This window comes from Procambarus clarkii, chromosome 11 (assembly GCF_040958095.1).
Source record: "Procambarus clarkii isolate CNS0578487 chromosome 11, FALCON_Pclarkii_2.0, whole genome shotgun sequence".
Lineage (NCBI taxonomy): Eukaryota > Metazoa > Arthropoda > Malacostraca > Decapoda > Cambaridae > Procambarus > Procambarus clarkii.
In genome coordinates, this window is record NC_091160.1 from 27,917,230 (window position 1) to 27,942,303 (window position 25,074).

A 25,074-nucleotide genomic window follows, 5' to 3' on the forward strand; every position below is an offset into this window, starting at 1 on the left:
TATTTGCTAATATTTTACCAGATTTAAGAGATTATTTAAGTTCACTTGATGTTAATTTGTTACCCATCGAAATGGTGAGTCACCTACAAAATTGCAAATGTTTGTTATTGAATCCTATCTCCAAACCGCATGCATATATATTGTGGAGATATGTATTGCCTTGAGGCTCTCTACTTAAAACTGCACTTTGACTGTTCCCCATTATTCTTAATTCTCTTCTTTCTTTAAAAAAAAAATACGTAATTCTTCTTTGGATAACCCCCTGGGATCCCAGTAACACTAGAGTGGTTTAACCTGGCTAAATATGAGGTACAGACAATGTTAGATCTCGATCAACACTGGACGATAAGGGAAAACAAGCCTCCAGGGGCCATAAGAGTACTCTGTGAGAGTCAATTGCAAGAGGAAAGAGAAAAATGCGTGGCTTAGAGCACACAAGAACACGTGAAACTCCACAGTAAAATACCTCGTCTCTGGGAAAAGGTGGGATATGAAGGTTTTCATAAGGGAAAAATAATGGAGACAAAAATGCCATCAGTAGATGTCAACCAGTCAGTCAGTCAAGAAAGTAGCAGCGTTTGACTGACAGGGAAAATGTTCGAGGAAAAGCTGCTTCAATACGGTGGCGCGGGAGGAAGGCATGAGCTGTCACCATGTCACTGAGGGTTTGACAAAATTGAACATATATAACTCTCCATGGGGACAAGGAAGGCTCCGTGCGAGAGGTCTCATTGTGAACGTACAATGTGAGAGAAGATTGGGCAACCCTTGCAGAGAAATACCTGCTGATTAGAGTGAGTGTAGCTTTCATTGCGATCAAAGACGTGAGAGGGGAGTATGCAAGGCATGCTGATCATTGAAACTACTACCGAACGAAGCAATCATGTAACTATGGAACTAACACGGAAAAGGACCGTGTTTTCACAGTCCTTTCAAAGCAACGATCGAAATATCGAGTGTGAAAGCCTACGAATATATGCGGGATCCAAAGCGCAGTTTAGATACGATAATACCACGAAGGCGCTTAAACAGACGAACAGTCGTTTATCTACACTCAGCAAATGGTATGCGGAAACCTATCAGTAAGGCAAAGGTCTTCCAGTTTGTAACTGATGGGTACGCGATGACCAAGACAGACAGGCATCAAGAATCAACAACATGACATTCGTATGATTCTTATATGTACAGAACTTGACCTCCAGTGCTTAAACACACCTGAGGGAAAGAGGCCTCCATGCTGGCGGAACAAGGCACAGAAGTAGATCATGAGATCATACCTCTAAAATATAGCCACAGAAGAAGACTTTGAGCGACCCATTACGATTTCCCTGGGGAAGTCAAAATCGTGCCATTAGGCTAATATATTATATCTCCTGGAAGTATCATACACTTCCTCCAGGTAGTGTCATACACTTCCTCCAGGTAGTGTCATACACTTCCTCCAGGTAGTGTCATACACTTCCTCCAGGTTGTGTCATACACTTTCTCCAAGTTGTGTCATACATTTCCTCCAGGTTGTGCCATACACTTCCTCCAGGTTGTGTCATACACTTCCTCCAGGTTGTGTCATACACTTCCTCCAGGTAGTGTCATACACTTCCTCCAGGTAGTGTCATACACTTCCTCCAGATAGTGTTATACACTTCATCCAGGTAGTGTCATACACTTCCTCCAGGTAGTGTCATACGCTTCCTCCAGGTTGTGTCATACACTTCCTCCAGGTAGTGTCATACACTTCCTCCAGGTAGTGTCATACACTTCCTCCAGGTAGTGTCATACACTTCCTCCAGGTAGTGTCATACACTTCCTCCAGGTAGTGTCATACACTTCCTCCAGGTTGTGTCATACACTTCCTCCAGGTTGTGTCATACACTTCCTCCAGGTAGTGTCATACACTTCCTCCAGGTTGTGTCATACACTTCCTCCAGGTAGTGGCATACACTTCCTCCAGGTCAAATATGCTGGCTACAACCGAATTACCCGCGGACAGGGCATGACGAAGGCCAGGAGGTCAGTCGTACTGCGACACTTACGAAAGGCAAGTTGGGAAGGGAGGAAGAGGCTAACGGGATGCTGTATGGACAGCATAAGGTACACCTTAGTCATACGAGGCTTCAGGAAGATCCAAACATCCCTGATTTGTTTATACATTTTGAGCCAAAACTTAACAGGTACGTAGTGTGAGAGATGCCGCCGCATATCATGGTGAATACTGCTGGAGCTCTCTACCGTGGAGTGAAAAAAGGAAACAGCAGACTGAAGTTTGAAAAAAAAAAAGAGTGGAGATATTTTTTTTTAGTACCAAAGTTGCAACCACAAGTACATAAAGTGAGATTAAGCTGGGATTTACGGGTACGGAAGTCAGCAGGAAAGTGAAAACCGGTGCTAATGGCCGAGAAGTGGAACCCGAATATAATTTGCGACAGACATTGCTACAGCAGTAATGGAACCATGAAGATGGAGAAGAACAGATGCTTGTTATTATCTTTGTAAGGGATGCTACAGGTGTTAACAGTAATAACAGACACACAACATCTCCAACACTCCTGTTAAGCCAAACGAATAACTCTGCGGGACCCAGCAATTTGCTCTTTGAAGCAAAATTGAGGGTTCCGGTGTCCGTCATGGTCAGTGATTCCTCCAGCCTCCCCACTAAGATCACAGTTCAATTTCCACCAAACAACATATTATGTAGTGCCGTGAGAGACAGAGCAAGATGAAGTGTAGGTCAGCATAGAGTAAAGTTAGTAAATAGAGATGAAGGGAATGAGGAGAGGAGAGGAAGTGATGTGCAAAAAAAAATATAGAGGAAGATAGTTGCAAGAGAGAAAATTGAGATGAAGATAGATGCAAGAGAGAAAATAGAGATGGTAAAGAGTTTCAAGTCAACTTTAACACAACGCCTCTATGACTCGGGATAAACAGAGAGTGAGGAAAACAAATTAAAATGACAAGACAATTGGGGAAAAATAAGAAAATCCCGTAGGAACCGTGATGAGGATTCGAACCTACGCGCTGGGTGTTCCCACACTCACGCTCTAGACGACTACACCACAACAAAATTGGGAAATGGGAAATGAATTGTAAATGTTGAAAAGCTTGTTGCTATGAAAGCTGTCAAGGGCCCGTTAATATCGGTCCAAGTAAAGGGAAAAAGTATAGAGAGAATGGCCAATGCTGAGTACAAGTACACGAACACGTGGGACCATTACCGTGAGTTGGCTCTCCAGGATCTGATTGCGGGGAATTATCAGCGGAAGGCGGCAAACCATTACGACTACATAGCACTTAGAAGGGTTCAGCATAAGGATTAGGAATGGGGCGGGGGAAAAGAATGGTACCCAACCACTTGGATGGTGGCTGGGATGGAACGCTTACCTGCATGAAGTGAGACCGTCGCTCTACCGTCCAGCACAAGTGGTTGGACAGTATTTGATTGAGATAAGGGAAAACAAATAAAAAAATCAAAGACCAGAAAGACAGGGTATTAATCAGAGAAGCAACCCAAAGGAGTAATGGTATAAGTAAAATATAGAAAAGATTATAATAATCAACCATAGAGCTAGAAGGACTAGGTGGGGAGATAAAGAGAAGAAAGACAATACTATCTATTCACATATACGAGCGACAGTCGATTATATGGTCGACGGAGAGAAGCAGAAAGGAAGAGAACATCATTAATGATTAACTTAGCAATGGTGCCAGGAGAACCAGTTTAAATGTGAAAGGCATTGTTTAGAAAGTTATTACTTTAGAAGTCATCAGAACGAGAACAAAGCATCGGTTGTTGGAGTACAGACACACAAACGTGCAGATAAAAAGCCGGAGAGACGGTGCAAACAAGGTAGTTTGCAGAGTCAGCAATAATTTGAGCATCAGACGAATTTTGAGGGGGCAGAGATGGGGGTGAATGTGTGTTTGACCATTTGAAAAGTAAGAGCGCCAAGATGTATAAAGAAGGGAGAAATTGAAGAGCGGAAATGGAGCCAAGAGGGACCCGCGTTCACAATGAGAACATTGAGAAAGAGGGAAGGGTGAGACAGGACAGTGTACGGAGAAATCAGGGTAAGGCAGGAAGGGAACTGAGAAAGACACTTTTACACAAGCAGACTGGGGCGCCTTAGTCGAGGTCCCAAATGGCAATTACGGAGCAAGGAACCCAAAACGCCTCGCAAGGAGCACTGTGATTATATGTGACGTCTGCCAAGAGGCCCAGACGCTGTACTCGAAACCTCTCCTTGGGAAGGAAGAAGTTTTCCTTTTTCTTGAGGTACAGAATGGTACAGGAGCCACCATTTAATATTCTACTGCACAAGTGTCACCTTTTTCCTGGTTGGGCTGGACGGTAGAGCGACGGTCTTGCTTCATGCAGGTCGGCGTTTCAATCCCCGCGCCCGTCCAAGTAGTTGGGCACCATTCCTTCTCCACGTCCAATCCCAAACCTTATTCTAACCCCTTCCAAGTACTATATAGTCCTAATAGCTTGGCGCTTTCTTTCCTAGTGATGCAGCGGACACTACGTTATACATGGCTGACCTCTAATGGAAAGTTCTCTTGATACGTCAAGTCTCGTAGCGGTTGGATGCGACGGTACTGCTGTAAACAATGGACCAGAGGTCGGAGTTATTAAGTTACCAGAATACTTTGCGAGGCCCTATGCTGTGGTTGATATGACAACTTCATGTAATTGAGCTTCCATTGCATCATTTACTTCGACATTGTGGGGGAAAATGCGGGAGATGGTCTAGTCACGCTAGGTTGTGGAATCACAGAAAATGAAGCCCAGTTTTGACCCAAAAGTGGAACGTTGTAATAAATTTGTATTATCCCACTAAGATGTTGCCGAGTCCAAAAGTCTCCTATCCAGAAGCGTGGTCACCATAACCAGCTGGCTCAATCAGAGACCGGGCCACAGGGGCATTGATCCCTGAAACCTTCAACAGGTAGGTAGGTAGTCGTTGGAAGTGGCCACGTAACCTGCTCCTCGTGGCAAGCTCCAGGTTGTTCGGTACTTGAAGGTTAAGATAGGGAAAGAGCAGCAATAACATTTTACCCAATTGGTTTCACTATAATAGAATTACTTTAATATAATCCTAGGCTGTCTGGCCACTTCAAAATCTAACCACAAATTAACTATATTTTGCATGTCTAGTACAATCCCCCAAAAAAACTATTTTCCAAGCTATTAAAAATTTAAACTTGAAACAAAATTTGCCCCATTTCGTTGCACCGTAATACCGACCATTCTATGTGCCCAAAATGGTGTTGACCCGGCTGTTGGAGTGTCCGGGTCGGGGACGCGGCCCCCCGGCTGTTTGTATTTGGCGTCATGGGGACCACCCTTCCCCCTATCCGCCGTAAGGAGACGATTGGCCTCGAATTCTCAGACAGGGCGTTGTACCTCGCTGTGGAAGTGGTAATCCTGGATATGCTCTGAGAGTCTGTGGGGTGCAGCTCCTCACAACCCATTGCGCGATTGTGAAGTTCAGCTCCTCAGTTGTTTATCAAGATTTGGTGGCCCGTTATGATAGTCGATCGTTTTCCCTCCCTGATGACGGTGGAATGGTCACTGTGTCTGATCGTTGCTGCAACCTCATATGTGTAGCGCTTCATTGCGTATCATTGGAGTTTTTGGAGGGGCTGCTTCGTCGCTACTTCCATGAATATGGCACAGTGGTGTCCCCCCGAATGAACTCCTCAGGCCGGTGGCGGGAGATCTCGAACGGGACTCGGACCGTCGCTCTTCGTCTTCAGTCTCCTATTCCGTTGACTGTCACGTTGATGGGTTACCGCATCCGTGCCTTCAGCCCAGTGCAGCCCAGCTTGTGTTTCCGGTGTGGCCTTGAGGGGCACCTAGCGGTGCCCTGCACTGCTGTGGCGGCAGCTCCTGTGAATTTGTTTCGGGACGAGCATTTTTCCCCGTTGGTGGATATGGACCTGTCGCCTTGTGATGATGTGGTGGGGGGAGGCTTCCCTGCCGTCTTCTGCCCCGGTGGAATTACCGGGTTCCTTGGCTGCCGTTCCCGTACGTGAGGTTGGTGGTGTGGGATGTTGGGCAGATGGTGGGTGAGGACCTGCCCCGTACCATCGGTTTCCTCGGATCAGCCGGCTCCTTCACCTCTGCCGGCTCTGTCACCACTGTCGGCCCCCCCCCCTCGTCTCCATCAGCTCTGCCTGCCGTCTCCAGTTCCTGTTCCTGTGTCGCCTGTGGGGTGTGGGCTTGTGCACCCTGTCGTTTAAGCGGCTGTACTTCAGGCTCGCACTTTGCACGGTGTGGTGAGGCCACAGCTTGTATGATCAGTGACCTGTGTCCAAGCGTTCTCGGACGGCTAGGAGTGTGTAGCCCCCTCGTGAGTGGGCTGCGGAGTGTGACGATGTGGTTGATGCTGCTGTGGGGGGGGGCTATGTGCTGTTTCCTGTGTCGGCCCCTGCGCCTCCTGCTGTTGGCTCCCCACCGATCCCCCCGATGTAAAGCTGTGTGCGGCTCTCTGTGACACCCGGTGCTCGGCCCCCTCGTGTGGTACCCATCCCTGTGGTCACTTTGGATGACAGGGTGCGTCCGATCCCGTGGACCTTCTACCATTTGGGTGCCGTGGGCGAAAGGGTTTCTTTATGAGGTGCTGGATCTGATAAGTCAACCTCGTGCACCTTCTGCTGGACAGGTGCCCGATGTTGTCATGCTGATTTGGGAGGCTTACTGCTTGCGCTTTCCAGCGCGGGAGTTCTCGGATAAATATGCTTAATGCTTGTGCTTGTTGCCTTGTCTGCTTAGTGTATGTCTTGTTTCCGTGGCTTAGGCTCGCCCCGTTTGGGCGTTGTATCTTATGTGTGTTTTGATTGTACTGTGCTATAGCTTCTTATGTGTTTTACATGTTTTTCTGTGTTGTTTGTCTGTGCTCTTTGGTGTGTGGCTGTGCTTTTGCGTGTCTTGTGTTGTGTGTTTTGTGTTTCTTTTGCCGGTTCCTGCACGTGCCGGGGTTTTTTTCCCGTGTGTATGTGTGTGTGGGTCTGGTTTGTCTCCCCGGTATGTATGTGTGTGTGTGTGTGTTCCGGTGTATCCTGTACTTTCACCGTGTCCAGTATGGCTTGTCTTGGTGCTTGTTTTAAGTGTTTTTTCTGTACCTTTTGCTTTATTCCTGTTTGTGCTTTCTGTTCTATTTACTGTTCAATGTGCTGTGTTTTGTGTATTGTGTGTTTTTCTACTTCATCTCTGTTTGTTACAAAGTTTATATATTTTTTCCTGTCCTTTTTTTGTACGTTTTGTTTATTATGTTATAAAAAAATGTACCCAAGATCAGCCGATTGATTAATTTGGGTCATCTGAACCTCCTGTTGTACCCTTTTTCATTTCAGAAAAGCAGCATACTGGTCCCCTAAGAGCCAATCGGGTCTCCACATACAGCAACCACATAAATGGCCAAGCCACAGACAGCTTTGGTTCTGCTTCAACTGTAGCTGCGGTGGTAAAAACCCGCTGAGAGAACCCCTGTGAACCAAACACTACTGCTCCACCACCGAGACGAGACAGCTGTCATAGTTGACACCCGTCCTCGACTCAAGTCCATTACATCCAGCGGTCGACCCCACAGACGCTTTCATAAATTTTAATATGCTGTTCATTCAAAACGGGAATTTTCTCAAGTATAAATTAATATTATAATATATTAGCATATTGTGTATATTTAGGCATAGGTTAGGTTAGGTTAGGTGTTTAGGTTCTGTTGGCGATTATTTGTATTTGTAGTACGTAGGTGAAGCATTTATAGCGTGATTCGAACAAAATTCGTCAGTGAAACACTTGTTCCGGATATGTTCGAACGTCAGCAGTTGTGAGTCGTGTGTAAACCGCTTTTCATTCATAAACAGGGGGTTTGGCGGGTGCATGGAATCACTTTTGGATCTTTGTTTGAAGGACGGGCTGCATAGTTGACACCGTCGCTAAGTAGTGTTCGAATTCCGCTGACAATAACATCCTGCTACTTTGAACTCTATCATAAATATCACTCACACAATGCCAGCCAGTAAGCATTCAAAATGGCCTTTAGTGCATTAATTGCCCATCTGATCGCATTAATCTGCATCTGCAACCTGTCTTCAGGCTATGTCTGTCCAAGATGCGTCAGAACTCCTATAGTCGCAGTCGTCAGTTTTAATGTGTTCCAAATTAGCAGCAATATTTTCTCAAACAAAATTAATATTATTATATATTATACTTTTTTCGTACTTAGTTACACAGTAGTTTAGGCTAAGTGTTTTGTTGACTTCTTAAGTTATTTGTATTGGCAATAAATGGGCAATCCATCCATGGTGCTGCCAATCAGAAATCACATTAATTTTTTGCCAGAACTTGTTTTTAACTTAAGCTTCAATTATATTAATATTATCATTGATTATGGTTTTGTGGTGTTGCTAGGACATGGATAGATTATGTTCAGAGTTCTCATTCTGTTGGTAATTATTTGTTTTCACACTATGTAGGTAACGAGTTTAGAAAGGTAGGATTCGAGCATCGGAAGTGAGTGGAATGCTGAACAAGAACAGTTCGAACATAACAAATTGGGAGTCATCCATAAACCCAGCTTGTTTTCCAAACAAGGATTCAAAAGTGATTCCATGCCAGCCCGTTCTCTAAACAAAAACCCAAAAGTTTTTCTTTATTATTATTATTTTCTACCACAGACGTGGCCACACATTTACAATGCTAATCAGCATATATACATTTTCTTCTGTCCTCCATGCACAGGGTTAGAGATGTGTTAAACATATAGTTCAGGTGTTTATTGACCAATCAACCACAGAAGGTGATTCGATACTTTTAAAATGCTAAGCTAACCTACATACGTAAATACATTGATAAACAGATTTACGTATGCCCTACATAAAGTGTTCGATGTGTCTTTTACATAGTGCCATTAATGTGAATTTACAAAGGTGAAATGTAGTTCTGATCAGCTTCCATATATACTTCATACACATACATATACATACACATACACACATATACGTACATATAAATATATACATACATATATACACACACACATGCATTCACATACATTTGTCTCTTTTACTCTGACAGGGTGAGATAGCTGATAGAGAAACTAGTGTGCAATTAAGCACTTAATCACTGAAGGTGATTAAGGTGCTTTTACAAGCTCAGGTTATATAGTTACACCACATACATACATTTTTTATTTTTTTTTATAAAAGAAATATACAAAGTATAGCACAAGACACAAGACAATAACATAATAACAAGAACATAACAATAAGAACATAATAATAATCACAGGTACAGAAGAAAACAAAACATCACGAGAACCTAGAAACTCCAGGTACATGAGGCTGAATACAAAGTTAAACATAAAAATGGACACACACAACAAACACATGTACATAGAAAAACACAAAATAACGTACACAGAAGAAACCAATACACACGCACACACAAGATGCACACAATCACAAATAACACAAAGCATAATCACACTGCACTCAAAATATATAAGTAACATAAAACAAATTACGGCCAAGGCCCAGGAACAACAACATGACAACCCCAAGAAAGAACCAGAGGGGAACAGCAAAACACCGAGACACACGCACCTCAAAAACACTCACACCAGGAAGAACATCAATTTAGCAACAAAACAGCTGCACCAACCCACACAGGGCACAAGCAACGGCCCACGCAGGAGCCAGCAAAGAAGCATACCCAAACACACACACACACCCACACAACCACAGGAGCAACCACTCACACACCCAACCCCCCCCTTCCACCGACGAGGCCAACCGGTGGGCCGGGGACCGAAGATAAAAAACGAAGAAGCCCCCACCCCCCAACCCACAAGCCCTCCGAGAAAACAACATAAGGGTCCCCCCAAAAGGCGTCCTCGGCGGGTTGAGCACCACACGAGAATGCACACTCAGACACTGCAACACAGTCACATCATGAACATTATGCTCCGGAGTGAGAGCCACATCCACACGTTGTTCCCGCAGAACATCCAACAGGCCCAACTGGACCCCAAGAGCATTCACACCCCGAACATTCAAGGACTCGCATACAGCAGAGACCGCCATCGGGACAACCCCAGCTCGTCGCGAATCCCTGGCCGCATATCATCCAGGACCCTAGGTCGAGCACAGTGAACGACGCCAGACGCCGCACCCAGCCTCACGGAGGATCTCTCTGCCGAAGCCTCAGAGCCCCCGCCAACCGGAACGAGGGCCGAAACCCCCCGACGGCCATCTCTAGTTAACACGACCACCAGGTCCCGAGCACCGGGAGTAGCCGCCCACAAAGGGGAGCCACCGGCACGAGGTACAGCTCCCAACACTGAAGACACCACCGTGACGTCCTCGCCTTCATCCTCCATTGCAACACGGTCCTCCGCCCTCAACCGACGAGGCGACGCATCCCGAGCTGAACGACGGCGCTTCACATGAGGCTGCTGATCGTCAGAACTATGACCCCCAGCAAGGGGCGCCCCAGAAGAACCCGACACAGGCGGCCCCAAAGCCGAGGCAGCACATTCACGCAGAACAGCAACCTCCACAGCACGAGGCAAAAGTCCACCACCACGCCCAGAGACAGGAGACGGAGAAGGAGCAGGCCCGGGAGGCGGGAGATCACACTCCAGCTCACAGGGGGCATCCACCACGGACGACAGGGCAGGCGCAGGTGAAGACGAACCAGGGGGCGAGGAGACTTCCGCAGGAGACGAGGGAGTAGATGCAGAGACAGAAAGCGGGGAAGAGGCAGAGGGCAGGGACGAGGGTACACTCAACACAACCCTGGCAGCCCCGGGCAGCAGACAATCGTCAGCAGGGGAGGCAGGCACCACACCAACAGCAACATCCGAGGACCGCACGGAAGCCTCCGGCCGTGGATGTACCTCTGCCACCACCGAACGGAGAACCCCCGAGGCAGGAACCCCCAGGTCCACAGAGCACACCGGTGGGGCAGACGCACCATGGCCAGACCAAGCAGGGCCAGAGGGAGCACCTGCCGAACCCGCCGCAGGAACCACCCCAGGCAACCGGTCAGGGCGAGAAGGCGACAATGAAGCCCCACGCGTATCCAAACAGGGGAAGTCACCCTCCAAGAAAACTGAGGGAGCCTCAGCTCGAGGAGCGTCACAGCCAGCCGCCTCATGACCTTCAGCACCACACCGGAAACAGGTGTGAGTCTGGCCCTGATAAAAGACTCTTAGCGAGATCCCACGATACAGAAGTCTGGACGGAACAGGTGACGTAAGTCGCATACCAAGTGTACGAGAGCCTGTACGCAGCCCGCGTCATTGGCCCGTACTCAAAAGGTTGAAGCGGTGAAACATCACCACCCCAAACTTCGCAAACACAGACTGCAGCTCGACCTCGGAGAACGTCAATAGTACATCATGAATGCTGACATACTGTACGGCCCCCCAGGGATCCGAAATGGCAACAGACACAGCTAAGGTGGGGACTTGAACCGAGAGGCCGGCCCAACGCGCCACAAACTCCCTGTACAGCAAGCCCGAGCAGAAGGCCACCGCCACCCGAGCAGGGGATAGCCTTTCCAGCCCGACCAAATCCCGAACGTCCACGTTGAGCACATCGACGATTGTAATTTCCACAAGCGGCCAGTCCACAGCCCCGGAGAAGTCAAGCCACACCGTGTCCACCCGCCGAACGCGGGTGACACCACCAACCACCATACCGCCAGCCGGGCCCTCCGACTAGCGGGCGCACCTCACCACAATCCACACCCGCCTCCACGCAGCACCTGGCGACTACTGGTAGATCAAGCGAACACATCCTGGCCCTCTGGTGGCCAGCGAGCGAATCATACATACATTGTATATAATTGATACATTACATGGTCAATCTTGGGTTCAAGTTCAATATATCATCAAGTGTTCCAGTACTCATATAGTAAGTACACAGTTTAGCATACCTTAGCCCAGGAGGGCGAAAGTCAGTCAATATGGGACATTCTACAATATAATGTTCAAGAGAGTGCATGTTTTCTCTTTCACAAAGTTGACACATTGTGTACTCGACATTTGGATTTTGAGAAAGCTGCCAGACACGTCTATATCCCAGGCGTATTCTGGCCACTATAACATAACATTGCCGGGTTCTTGTTCTATTAGTCCCATATGTGAATGTCTCCTCACTATATCTATCATAATATTTAATGCTACAACTTTCAGGTCTTTGTGAATTTGTTAGGTCGGTGAGATCTTCATTAGATATTTGTTAAGTATTCTCTTTGTCACTGCTAATGAAACACCCATATCAATTTCTACCACTGGTTTTCTACAGGCTGTCTTTGCAAGCATATCAACAGTGTCATTTACAAAATCAACTGATAGGTCCCAGTTATCCCATGGAGTAATTGGTTGACTAATCATTAATTGAGTTGAGTACATATTTAATATTTTGATGGAGTTGGCTACCTTGTAGAACCAAAATACATAATCAGATTTCGTTCTTCTTCTATAGACCTCAGGTAAGTGCAGCATATTAGAAAGTTTAGCTTGAAACTTTGTGTTGTCTAGATCTATTCAATGCATTTACGCCGAAAACTGTGCTAATAGACAAATTTTCTCACTTATGGTAGGTAATTTTAACTCTGCTCTCATTAAATATTCTCGTGGACTTTGGTTAACTCAAAAGTGATTCCGTCCACCCGCCAAACCCCCTGTTTATGAATAAAAAACAGTTTACACAAGACTCGGAACTAAAGTCGTTCGAACACTTCCGGAACATGTACTTCACTGACGAATTTTGTTCTAACCACAACGCTGTAAATTCTTCACCCATATACTACAAATACAAATAATTGCCAACAAAACGTAAACACCTAACCTAATCTATGCCTATATATGCACAATATGCTAATATATTATAATATTAATCTATGTCTGAGAAAATTTCCGTTTTGAAATTTCCGCGTCTGTGGGGTCGACCGCTGGATGGAATCGACTTGAGTCGAGGACGGGTTGCGTAAACTGTTTTTCACTCAAAAACCCAGACGGCACCAAGTACACTAAAGACTATATCGCTAATGTTTCGAAGTTGTGCTGCATAATGCATTAATAATTACCAGATTTATAAAATATTCTTCCTGACCTAATAGACATAAGTTCGACTGTATACCAGCATATATATTTTTAGTGAATAGCAATTGACATTGACGCCAATAAAATATGATAAAATGATAAACAGTTAGAACAAGTATCACATCTCATCAATACGTCTTAGTCAGCCCAAACGCTACGGATGACGTAAATATGAAAAAAAATTCTATTATCCGCTTATATAGTGTAATTGAAGAAATCCTGTAAAAGAGATCACAAAGACCAAGGAGGAAGTTCAGAAAAACCTAAACACCTTTACTGGGCTTAGCAAGATAACTATAAAATTCTTTGGAGAGAGAGATATTACAAAGCTCACAGGAGGAACAAATAGGAATACAGACTATTATTATTTTGCTTGATAATATAAATAGTCAAGTCCTGTGAAGAGCTGAAGCACATAAAAAAGCGAGAGGGGGGTTAGTAGGGTTGGGGTTGGGGGGTTGGGGGGAGGGGTTTGGGTAAACACTCACGTCCCTGAACCTGGAGGGTTAGGTAGGGTGGGGGGGGGGACACTCACGTCCCTGAGCCAGGAGGGTTAGGTAGGGTGGAGGGGGGGAGTAAACACTCACGTCCCTGAGCCAGGAGGGTTAGGTAGGGTGGGGGTGGGTAATCACTCTCGTCCCTGAGCCAGGAGGGTTAGGTAGGGTGGAGGGGGGGGAGTAATCACTCACGTCCTTGAGCCAGGAGGGTTAGGTAGGGTGGGGGGGGGGGGTAAACACTCACGTCCCTAAGCCAGGAGGGTTAGGTAGGGTGGTGGGGGAGGGGTAAACACTCACGTCCCTGAGCCAGGAGGGTTAGGTAGGGTGGGGGGGGAGTAAACACCCACGTCCCTGAGCCAGGAGGGTTAGGTAGGGTGGTGGGGGAGGGGTAAACACTCACGTCCCTGAGCCAGGAGGGTTAGGTAGGGTGGTGGGGGGGGGAGTAAACACTCACGTCCCTGAGCCAGGAGGGTTAGGTAGGGTGGGGGGGGGAGTAAACACTCACGTCCCTGAGCCAGGAGGGTTAGGTAGGGTGGTGGGGGGGGGGGTAAACACTCACGTCCCTGAGCCAGGAGGGGTAGGTAGGGTGGGGGGGGAGTTAACAATCACGTCCCTGAGCCAGGAGGGTTAGGTAGGGTGGGGGGGGGAAGTAAACACTCACGTCCCTGACCAAGGAGGGTTAGGTAGGGTGGGGGGGAGTAAACACTCACGTCCCTGAGCCAGGAGGGTTAGGTTGGGTGGGGGGGGGGTAAACACTCACGTCCCTGAGCCAGGAGGGTTAGGTAGGGTGGTGGGGGGAGTAAACACTAACGTCCCTGAGCCAGGAGGGTTAGGTAGGGTGGTGGGGGGGATTAAACACTCACGTCCCTGAGCCAGGAGGGTTAGGTAGGGTGGGGGGGAGTAAACACTCACGTCCCTGAGCCAGGAGGGTTAGGTAGGGTGGGGGGGGGGTAAACACTCACGTCCCTGAGCCAGGAGGGTTAGGTAGGGTGGGGGTAGGGTAAACACTCACGTCCCTGAGCCAGGAGGGTTAGGTAGGGTGGTGGTGGGGGAGTAAACACTCACGTCCCTGAGCCAGGAGGGTTAGATAGGGTGGTGGGGGGGGGGGTAAAAACTCACGTCTCTGAGCCAAGAGGGTTAGATAGGGTGGAGGGGGGGAGTAAACACTCACGTCCCTGAGCCAGGAGGGTTAGGTAGGGTGGGTGGGGGGAGTAAAAACTCACGTCCCTGAGACAGGAGGGTTAGGTAGGGTGGTGGGGGGGGGGGGTAAACACTCACATCTCTGAGCCAGGAGGGTTAGGTAGGGTGGGGGGGGGGGGAGTAAACACTCACGTCCCTGAGCCAGCAGGGTTAGGTAGGGTGGTGGGGGGGGGGTAAACACTCACGTCCCTGAGCCAGGAGGGTTAGGTAGGGTGGGGGGGGGGTAAACACTCACGTCCCTGAGCCAGGAAAGTTAGGTAGGGTGTGGGGGGGAGTAAACACTCCCGTCCCTGAGCCAGGAGGGTTAGGTAGGGTGGGGGGGGGAGTAAACACTCACGTCCCTGAGCCAGGAGGGTTAGGTAGGGTGGGAGGGAGGGGGGAGTAAACACTCACGTCCCTGACCCAGGAGGGTTAGGTAGGGTGGGGGGGGGTTACACTCACGTCCCTGAGCCAGGAGGGTTAGGTAGGGTGGGGGGGGGGAGTAAACACTCACGTCCCTGAGCCAGGAGGGTTAGGTAGGGTGGTGGGGGGGGAGTAAACATTCACGTCCCTGAGCCAGGAGGGTTAGGTAGGGTGGGGGGGGGGGAGTAAACACTCACGTCCCTGAGCCAGGAGGGTTAGGTAGGGTGGGGGGGGGGGTAAACATTAACGTCCCTGAGCCAGGAGGGTTAGGTAGGGTGGGGGGGAGTAAACACTCACGTCCCTGAGCCAGGAGGGTTAGGTAGGGTGGTGGGGGGGGGAGTAAACATTCACGTCCCTGAGCCAGGAGGGTTAGGTAGGGTGGGGGGGGGGTGTAAACACTCACGTCCCTGAGCCAGGAGGGTTAGGTAGGGTGGTGGGGTGGGGGGAGTAAACACTCACGTCCCTGAGCCAGGTGGGTTAGGTAGGGTGGGGGGGGTAAACACTCACGTCCCTGAGCTAGGAGAGTTAGGTAGGGTGGGGGGGGGGGGAGTAAACACTCACGTCCCTGAGCCAGGAGGGTTAGGTAGGGGGGGGGGGGTGGGGGGAGTAAACACTCACGTCCCTGAGCCAGGAGGGTTAGGTAGGGGGGGGGGGTAAACACTCACGTCCATGAGCCAGGAGGGTTAGGTAGGGGGGGTAAACACTCACGTCCCTGAACCAGGAGAGTTTGGTAAGGTGGTGGGGGGGGGGTAAACACCCACGTCCCTGAGCCAGGAGGGTTAGGTAGGGTGGGGGGGGAGTAAACACTCACGTCCCTGAGCCAGGAGGGTTAGGTTGGGTGGGGGGGGGGAGTAAACACTCACGTCCCTGAGCTAGGAGGGTTAGGTTGGGTGGTGGTGGTGGTGGGGGGGTAAACACTCACGTCCCTGAGCCAGGAGGGTTAGGTAGGGTGGGGGGGGGGAGTAAACACTCACGTCCCTGAGCCAGGAGGGTTAGATAGGGTGGTGGTGGGGGGGTAAACACTCACGTTCCTGAGCCAGGAGGGTTAGGTAGGGTGGGGGGGGGAGTAAACACTCACGTTCCTGAGCCAGGAGGGTTAGGTAGGATGGTGGGGGGGGGGGGGTAAACACTCATGTCCCTGAGCCAGGAGGGATAGGTAGGGTGGTGGGGGGGGGGGTAAACACTCACGTCCCTGAGCCAGGAGGGTTAGGTAGGGTGGGGGGGGGGGAGTAAACACTCACGTCCCTGAGCTAGGAGGGTTAGGTAGGGTGGGGGGGGAGTAAACACTCACGTCCCTGAGCTAGGAGGGTTAGGTTGGGTGGTGGGGGGGGTAAACACTCACGTCCCTGAGCCAGGAGGGTTAGGTAGGGTGGGGGGGGAGTAAACACTCACGTCCCTGAGCTAGGAGGGTTAGGTAGGGTGGGGGGGGAGTAAACACTCACGTCCCTGAGCCAGGAGGATTAGGTTTGGTGGTGGGGGGGGGGGGTAAACACTCACGTCCCTGAGCCAGGAGGGTTAGGTAGGGTGGTGGGGGGGGGGGTAAACACTCACGTCCTTGAGCCAGGAGGGTTAGGTAGGGTGGGGGTGGGGTAAACACTCACGTCCCTGAGCCAGGAGGGTTAGGTAGGGTGGGGGTGGGGTAAACACTCACGTCCCTGAGCCAGGAGGGTTAGGTAGGGTGGGGGTGGGGTAAACACTCACGTCCCTGAGCCAGGAGGGTTAGGTAGGGTGGGGGGGGTAAACACTCACGTCCCTGAGCCAGGAGGGTTAGGTAGAGTTGGGGGGGGGGGGTAAACACTCACGTCCCTGAGCCAGGAGGGTTAGGTAGAGTTGGGGGGGGGGTAAACACTCACGTCCCTGAGCCAGGAGGGTTAGGTAGGGTGGTGGTGGTTGGGGGGGTAAACACTCACGTCCCTGAGCCAGGAGGGTTAGGTAGGGTGGTGGTGGTGGGGGGGGGGTAAACACTCACGTCCCTGAGCCAGGAGGGTTAGGTAGGGTGGGGGGGGGTAAACACTCACGTCCATGAGCCAGGAGGGTTAGGTAGGGTGGTGGGGGTGGGGGGGGGAAACACTCACGTCCCTGAGCCAGGAGGGTTAGGTAGGGTGGGGGGGGTAAACACTCACGTCCCTGAGCCAGGAGGGTTAGGTAGGGTGGAGAGGGGGGGGGTAAACACTCACGTCCCTGAGCCAGGAGGGTTAGGTAGGGTGGTGGGGGGGGGTAAACACTCACGTCCCTGAGCCAGGAGGGTTAGGTAGGGTGGGGGGGGGAGTAAACACTCACGTCCCTGAGCCAGGAGATCTTGTAGGTGGGCGGGTTGGAGTCGACGTTACAGTTGAAGTAGACGTCCTCCCCTTCCCTCACCACAGGGGAGACACCTCGCCCCAGCTCGATGGTGGCCACCGGCGGGTCTGTGGACACGAGAAGCGGATCATTAGACAGGCACAGGCAGGGGGAGGATAAGGGGGGGGGAGAGGGGGGAGGTGCGATAATTGGGCGGTAGTTGAGCAATTAGACGGTGGTTGGTGCAATTGGTGTGAGGGGATAACTAGATTGCGGTGGCAATTGGACGCTGGTGAGGTCATTGCAAGGTAGTAGGGCTATTTCATTGGTACTTACCTATCTGTGACTACGGGAAGGTGAGATGTGACTCCTGGTCTCCCTTCCTACTTGCTTCGTTTTACGTTTTGCTTTATAATATAACTATTCTGTTTTGTGAATTGTGTGCCCAATGTGTTCCTACAAAATGTGGATGGAGGTGGCTTCTACAACTTTATTCCCCAGTGCATTCCACATGATCACCCCCCCCCCCCCACTCGCCCCGTACAAGACACTAGTATTTCCCTACATTTCTTCACCTCATTAGCGTTCTCAGCTTCCACTTATATCTACTCCTCCTCCATTCTCTAAACTTAAAAAGGTTGTTCTTGTCCAACTTGTCAAGTCCTCTAAGTATCGTGTATGTTGTGATCATATCCCTTCATCCGGTTTCATCTCTCCCCTGTCCACACTGTTGAGCTCACGGAGCTCTCACACACTCGTCATGTTGCAAATATTAAAAAAAAATCCCTTTCACTCCATTCCGGTGCTGCGTATTCACCTATTGTTCTAACCGAGGCCGAGTAGAATTCCTTGAGTTTTTAATTAGGTTCGTGAACGAGGTTCTAAGGATTAGCAGCATCCCATTTGCTGACGATTCTGGCCAGGGTCTAGTAACGTCATTTATTCCTGTGTCCAGTTACGGAACCTGTCCATCTTTCCTCGATCATATCCTCTTAGTCTGTATTATTAAATAGTTTACCAGCTTCCAAACTTTCCAACCCAAGATTATCACTGCTATCGATAACCTGCGGGTCTTTCCCAGCTAATAAACAGTTGTTGTTTTTTAAACTGCCAACAATGCCGCCATATTTGGAGAAAAATGTAGAGGTTTGGTAAGTACTTGAGGAGTGATGGTCGTGGTAATGCGGGATCTCTGGTGTTAGTGCTGTAATTATATCCATTCCCAAATCTTCCTCTCTTTCCGGTTCCTACAGTGGCTTTCCTTTGTGGTATGGATGCCTCCCTGGGCTCCTTTCCCCCACTGTCCAAGTGGTTGGGCACCATTCCTTTCCCCCGTCCCATCCCAAATCCTGATCCTGACCCCTTCCCAGTGCTATATAGTTGTAATGGCTTGGCGCTTTCTCCTGATAGTTCCCTTTCCCATCATCATCATTACCTTTCACTTGCTGGCATGGAATTCCAGCAGCTATTTGAGTTCACTCATGGAATTACTCGAGAGATAAAGATAAAATGTTGGAAAGGGTGACGCTGAGCTGTGAGAGACTCGTCCTTAAAGACTATTTTCTCTCTCTTATTCTACTCCTGTAACTTGCTGCAGGCTTCCTCAGTTTTTACGTTCTTCTTTACCTATGCATCGTTTGCAAACACCGACGTGAACGACCTCAATGGTGGCCACCGGCGGGTCTGTGGACACGAGAAGCGGATCATTAGACAGGCACAGGCAGGGGCAACCATTTCCTCAGGTTGGTCATTTGGATGGTCGTGGGGGAAAATTGGGCGGTGGTGGGGAAATTTGACGACGGTGGGATAAATGGGAGGTGATTGAGCACTTGATCGGTACAGAAACAGCCGCACACAATTCTTTTCTTGATCGAAACACTAATAACATGACCCGTCTCCAGGATGGTCACCTGCGGGTCCCGGGATAATCCCAAGAACAGAATTATTGATAATGATCAATAATTATGAAAACTTGCAGCAGGTGGAGTAGTCGTGCGGCTAACATGGAGCCGGTCGGCCGAGCGGACAGCACGCTGGACTTGTGATCCTGTGGTCCTGGGTTCGATCCCAGGCGCCGGCGAGAAACAATGGGCAGAGTTTCTTTCACCCTATGCCCCTGTTACCTAGCAGTAAAATAGGTACCTGGACGTTAGTCAGCTGTCACGGGCTGCTTCCTGGGGGTGGAGGCCTGGTAGAGGACCGGGCCGCGGGGACACTAAAAAAAAAAGCCCCGAAATCATCTCAAGATAACCTCAAGATAAGAAGGTGAAGGTGACTACTTACCGCTTTCCTTCTCGATAAGGAAATTGTTCGAGTGAACATTGGAGGAACATGGCGTGTGTATCGGGTTAGAAAGCATAAATACTTTTCGAGTGAAATGATGCTGTGATTAGTTGGTGATTTGATTTGGTCATTCCTGCATTCTCCAGGAATTAATCAAATGAGATTATTGAAGAAGCTGGAGATTTCTGGTAATTAATATTAGTAACATAATTATGTAAAATTAGTCAGAGAAGTTACGACTTAACAAGTTGTGCCTGTTAACTAAATTGTGTTTAGGACAACTATGATTCCCTCCCCCACACAGTCACCATGACCATATTCCCTCCCCACACAGTCACCATGACCATATTCCCTCCCCCACACAGTCACCATGACCATATTCCCTCCCCCACACAGTCACCATGACCATATTCCCTCCCCCACACAGTCACCATGACCATATTCCCTCCCCCACACAGTCACCATGACCATAATCCCTCCCCACACAGTCACCATGACCATATTCCCTCCCCACACAGTCACCATGACCATATTCCCTCCCCCACACAGTCACCATGACCATATTCCCTCCCCACACAGTCACCATGACCATATTCCCTCCCCTCACATTACTCACCTAGTTGTGCCTGCGGGGGTTAAGCTTCGGCTCTTTGGGTCCGCCTCTCTCCCGTCAACTGTCAATCAACTGGTATTCAGATTCCAGAGTCTACTGGACTGTGTCCTATCTACATTTCAAACTGAGTATGGAGTCAGCCTCCTCCACATTACGTCCTAATGGTATTAATTTGTTAACTACTCTGACACTGAAAAGGTTTCTTATGTTACATTTGATGCTTAGTTTCTACTTGTGTTCTCTAGTGCGTGTACTATTTTGTTAATTAAACTATCTTTATCTACTTCATCAATTCCTCAGAGAAACTTGTATGTGGTGTTCGGGTCTTTCCTAATTCTTCTCTCTTCCAGCAACGTGTGGTTCTGTTCCAGTAGTCTCTCCTCGAAGCTCATATCATTCAGGTCGGGAACTTGAATTGTGGCATCCCTTTGAACCTTCTCCAATTTTGTCTTGTGCTTGACTTGATATGGACTCCACGCTGGAGCTGAAATCAATCCCCAGGTCTTTCTCCCAGAATATTGAAGGATTTCATCTCCCAAAGGGTATCTTGTGGAGGGTCTCCTGCTTCCAGCACCTATCTTCATTACTTTGCATTTGCTCCAGTTAAACTCTAACAGCCTTATATCGGACCATTCCTTCAGTTTCTCCAGGTCATCTTGTCACCTCATGCTGTCTTGCTCTGTCTTAGTCCTTTTCATAATTTTAGCATCGTCATCAACCATTGATAGGAATGAGTCAATACTCTCTGGAAGACCATTTAAATATATCAGAAACAGGATAGTTCCGAGTGCAGAACCTTGTGGGACTAGACTACTGATATCCCTTCATCCAGAGACCTCACCCTTCACAGTAACTCTCTGCTTCCTATTGCTTTGATACTCCCTTATGAACTAGAGCGCCCTACTAGTTACTCCTGCCTATTTCTCTAACTTATGCACCAGCCTCTGATGGGGTACTGTGTCAAAGGTTTTCCGACAGTCCAAGGAAATGCAGTCTTCCCAACCTTCTCTTTCTTGCTTAATCTTTGTTACATGATCATAGAATTATATAAGACGAGACAAAATTTTTCATCCCTGAACCCATGTTGGTGGCGAGTTACGAAGTTCCTTCTGTTCAAATGTGTTACTAAGTTTTTCCTAACGATCTCCATCACCTTGCATGGTATACAAGTTAAGGACACTGGGCTGTAGTTCCAACCTGTCCTCCTACAAACAAACGTCGCTTTTTGCTCATATGCGTTACTTAAGGCCAAAAATTGTCGTACTAGAAAATGGAAGCTGCTCGCGAGAGTGACATACTGTCCAGTTTTCTGTTTTGGGTCCTCTGGTAGGTTAGGATAAGGGCACTTTAAATTGGCCGTTTTATTGACGTGTGGAAACCTGATGAGGACGGCCTGGTAGTTCAGTGCCTCCTGCCTTTCGCCCTTTTACTATGTGGCTACCTTAGCCATCTTCCATGTTTCTGGTAAGTCTCTTGTTTGCAGTGACTTATTATACATCATGGTGAGTGGAAGCAAATTGCTTCTTCACACTCCTCTAGTATTCATGCTGAGATTCCGCCAGATTCAGCAGCTTTTCTCAAGTCCAGATGCAACAGATGCCTCCTACCTTCATCTCTGGTAATCTCGCAAAATGCCCTCTTAAAAAGAACGTCGCTTTTGGCCGTTTGCCCGTATGGCCGAATATGGACGTATTATGAAAATGAAAAAAAAAATGAATATAAATTTTGATTTTTTTTTTCAACAACAGTATGTTAAGGGTCCTCTGATAGGTTAGGCGGGCAGGAAAATCTCATAAAGTTTCAAAACGTTATGAAAAACGTTAATGGAAAGAATCCTCTTTTAAGCTTGCCGAGTAAGCCGGACGACTCAAACAGAAAACGGAACAGTACGTCACTTTTGTGAGTCAATTTAATTTCAAATTACGTCCAAATTTGGCCATAGCGCGCATACGAGCGATAAGTGACGTTATTTTTAAGAGGACGGGTTGAATCTCGAGCTCTTCAAAAGCTACCTGGATTTATTGCCACCTCTCTTTTTTTTCAGGAACCTTTTCTCGTTCTATTGCGAAGACGTCCAGGGGCCAGATTCACGAAAGCACTTACGCAAACACTTGCGAACGTGTACATCTTTCCTCAATCTTTGACGGCTTTGGTTACATTTATTAAACAGTTTACAAGCATGAAAACTTGCCATTCAACTCCTGTTATTGTTATAAACAGCCTCCTGGTGCTTCGGAGCTCATTAAGTGTTTAATAATTGGAAACAAAGCCGCCAAAGATTGAGAAAAGATATACAGGTTCGTAAGTGTTTGCGTAAGTGCTTTCGTGAATCTGGCCCCTGGAACCTCTTGTTGAATTCTTCACACACTTCTCTGTCGTTCTCTGTGTACCTGTCCTCACCCGGTCTGAGTTTCATTCCATGACTATGTTCCAGTATCTCCGTGGCCATGATCAAGAACCTATCCAGCAGAGAAACAACATTTTGTATTTCAAAGAGAACCCCGTTAATGCTCTTCAATCCTCAACACTAATTTTTGCTGGAGCCTTACCTTAGCCTACACACTATACAACCTTGCTTATAATGTCATGAAAAATCAGATTAATGTAATAACATGAGTTAATACTAAGTTCATATGAACATATTTTCGACAAATATTCGAGGCAATTAGAGTATTTTTTTATATCTGTTCCAGAAATTTTTCCTCCATTGTTTCTCAAAGGTGATTTGTGTGAGACTTTGCCATCTTCCAGAACACGTCAATAGGCTTTGGAAGTTAAAGGAAATCGATAAGTAACTACCGGCCGCTCACCTTCAAGGGTAGCAACCTTTAACCCCCTCCTCTTAAATACGTTAAAAAGTTGCCACTTGTCCCTCTCCCCCGCAAGGGTTCATAGATTGCCACCGCCCCCCTTCCTCCACCCCTGCACTGGCTCGAATGTTGCCACCCCCTCCACCCCGGCACTGGCTCAAAGGATGCCACCCCAGTAAAGGGTCGAAGGTTGCCACCCCCTCCACATTTGCACTGGCTCGAATGTTGCCACCCCCTCCACCCCTGCACTGGCTCAAATCTTGCCACCCCAGTACAGGGACGAAGGTTGCCACCCCCTCCACCCCTGTACAGGCTCGAAGGTTGCCACCCCTATACAGGCTCAAAAGTTGTCATCCCCTCCACCCCTGTACAGGCTAGAAGGTTGCCACCCCCTCCACCCCTTTACAGGCTCGAAGGTTGCCACCCCCTTCCACCCTTGCACAGGCTCGAAGGTTGCCACCCCAGTACAGGCTCGAAGATTGCCAGCCCCCTCCACCCCCTGTACAGTCTCGTAGGTTGCCACCCTCCTCCACCCCTGTACAGGCTCGAAGGTTGCCACCCTCCTCCACCCCTATACAGGCCAAAGGTTGCCACCCTCCTCCACCCCTATACAGGCCAAAGGTTGCCACCCCCTCCACCCATGTACAGGCTCGTAGGTTGCCACCCCCTCCACCCCTGTACAGGCTCGAAGGTTGCCATCCTCCCTCCACCCCTGCACAAGCTCGTAGGTTGCCACCCCCTCGACCTCTCCAAAGGCTCAAAGGATGCCACCCCCTCCTTCCCTGCACGGTCTCGAAGGTTGCCACCCCCCTCCACCCCTGTACAACCTCGAAAGTTGCCACCTCCTCCACCCCTACACAGGTTCAAAGATTGCCACCCCTCCTCCACCCCTGTACAGGATCGAAGGTTGCTACCCCTGTACAGCCACGAAGGTTGCCACCCCCCCCCCCTCCACCCCTGTACACGCTTAAAGGTTGCCATCCCCTCCACCCCTGTACAGGCTCGAAGGTTACCACCCCCCACCACCCCTGCACAGGCTCGAAGGTTGCCACCCCCCTCCATCTCTGTACAGACTCGAAGGTTGCCACCCCCCTCCATCTCTTTACAGGCTCTAAGGTTGCCACCCCCTCCACCCCTGTATAGGCTCGAAGGTTGCCACCCCCCTCCACCCCTGCACAGGCTCGAAGGTTGCCACCCCCTCCATCTCTGTACAGACTCGAAGGTTGCCACCCCACTCCATCTCTTTACAGGCTTTAAGGTTGCCACCCCCCGCCACCCCTGTAAAGGCTCGAAGGTTGCCACCCCCCTCCACCCCTGCACAGGCTTGAAGGTTGCCACCCCCTCCATCTCTGTACAGACTCGAAGGTTGCCACCCCACTCCATCTCTTTACAGGCTCTAAGGTTGCCACCCCCTCCACCCCTGTAAAGGCTCGAAGGTTGCCACCCCCCTCCACCCCCTGCACAGGCTCGAAGGTTGCCACCCCCCTCCATCCCTGTACAGGCTCTAAGGTTGCCACCCCCTCCATCCCTGTAAAGGCTCGAAGGTTGCCACCCCCCTCCACCCCTGCACAGGCTCGAAGGTTGCCACCCCCCTCCATCCCTGTAAAGGCTCGAAGGTTGCCACCCCCTCCACCCCTGCACAGGCTCGAAGGTTGCCACCCCCCTCCATCCCTGTACAGGCTCTAAGGTTGCCACCCCCTCCATCCCTGTACAGGCTCTAAGGTTGCCACCCCCTCCACCCCTGTACAGGCTCGAAGGTTGCCACCCCCTCCACCCCTGTACAGGCACTAAGGTTGTCACTCCCTCTACCCCTGCACAGGCTCGAAGGTTGCCACCCCCCCTCAACCCCTGCACAGACTCGAAGGCTGCCACCC

The 25,074-nt window shown here is 49.3% G+C and overlaps 1 protein-coding gene across 1 annotated transcript in view; it reads right to left on the reverse strand.

The window, feature by feature from the left end:
- Positions 1-25,074, reverse strand: part of LOC123751042 (nephrin) — a 744,040-nt gene that overhangs the window by 177,699 nt on the left and 541,267 nt on the right. Inside the window, exon 9 of the mRNA XM_069322448.1 lies at positions 17,495-17,622. Coding sequence (XP_069178549.1) covers positions 17,495-17,622 — 128 coding nt within the window. The remainder of the gene's footprint in view (positions 1-17,494; positions 17,623-25,074) is intronic.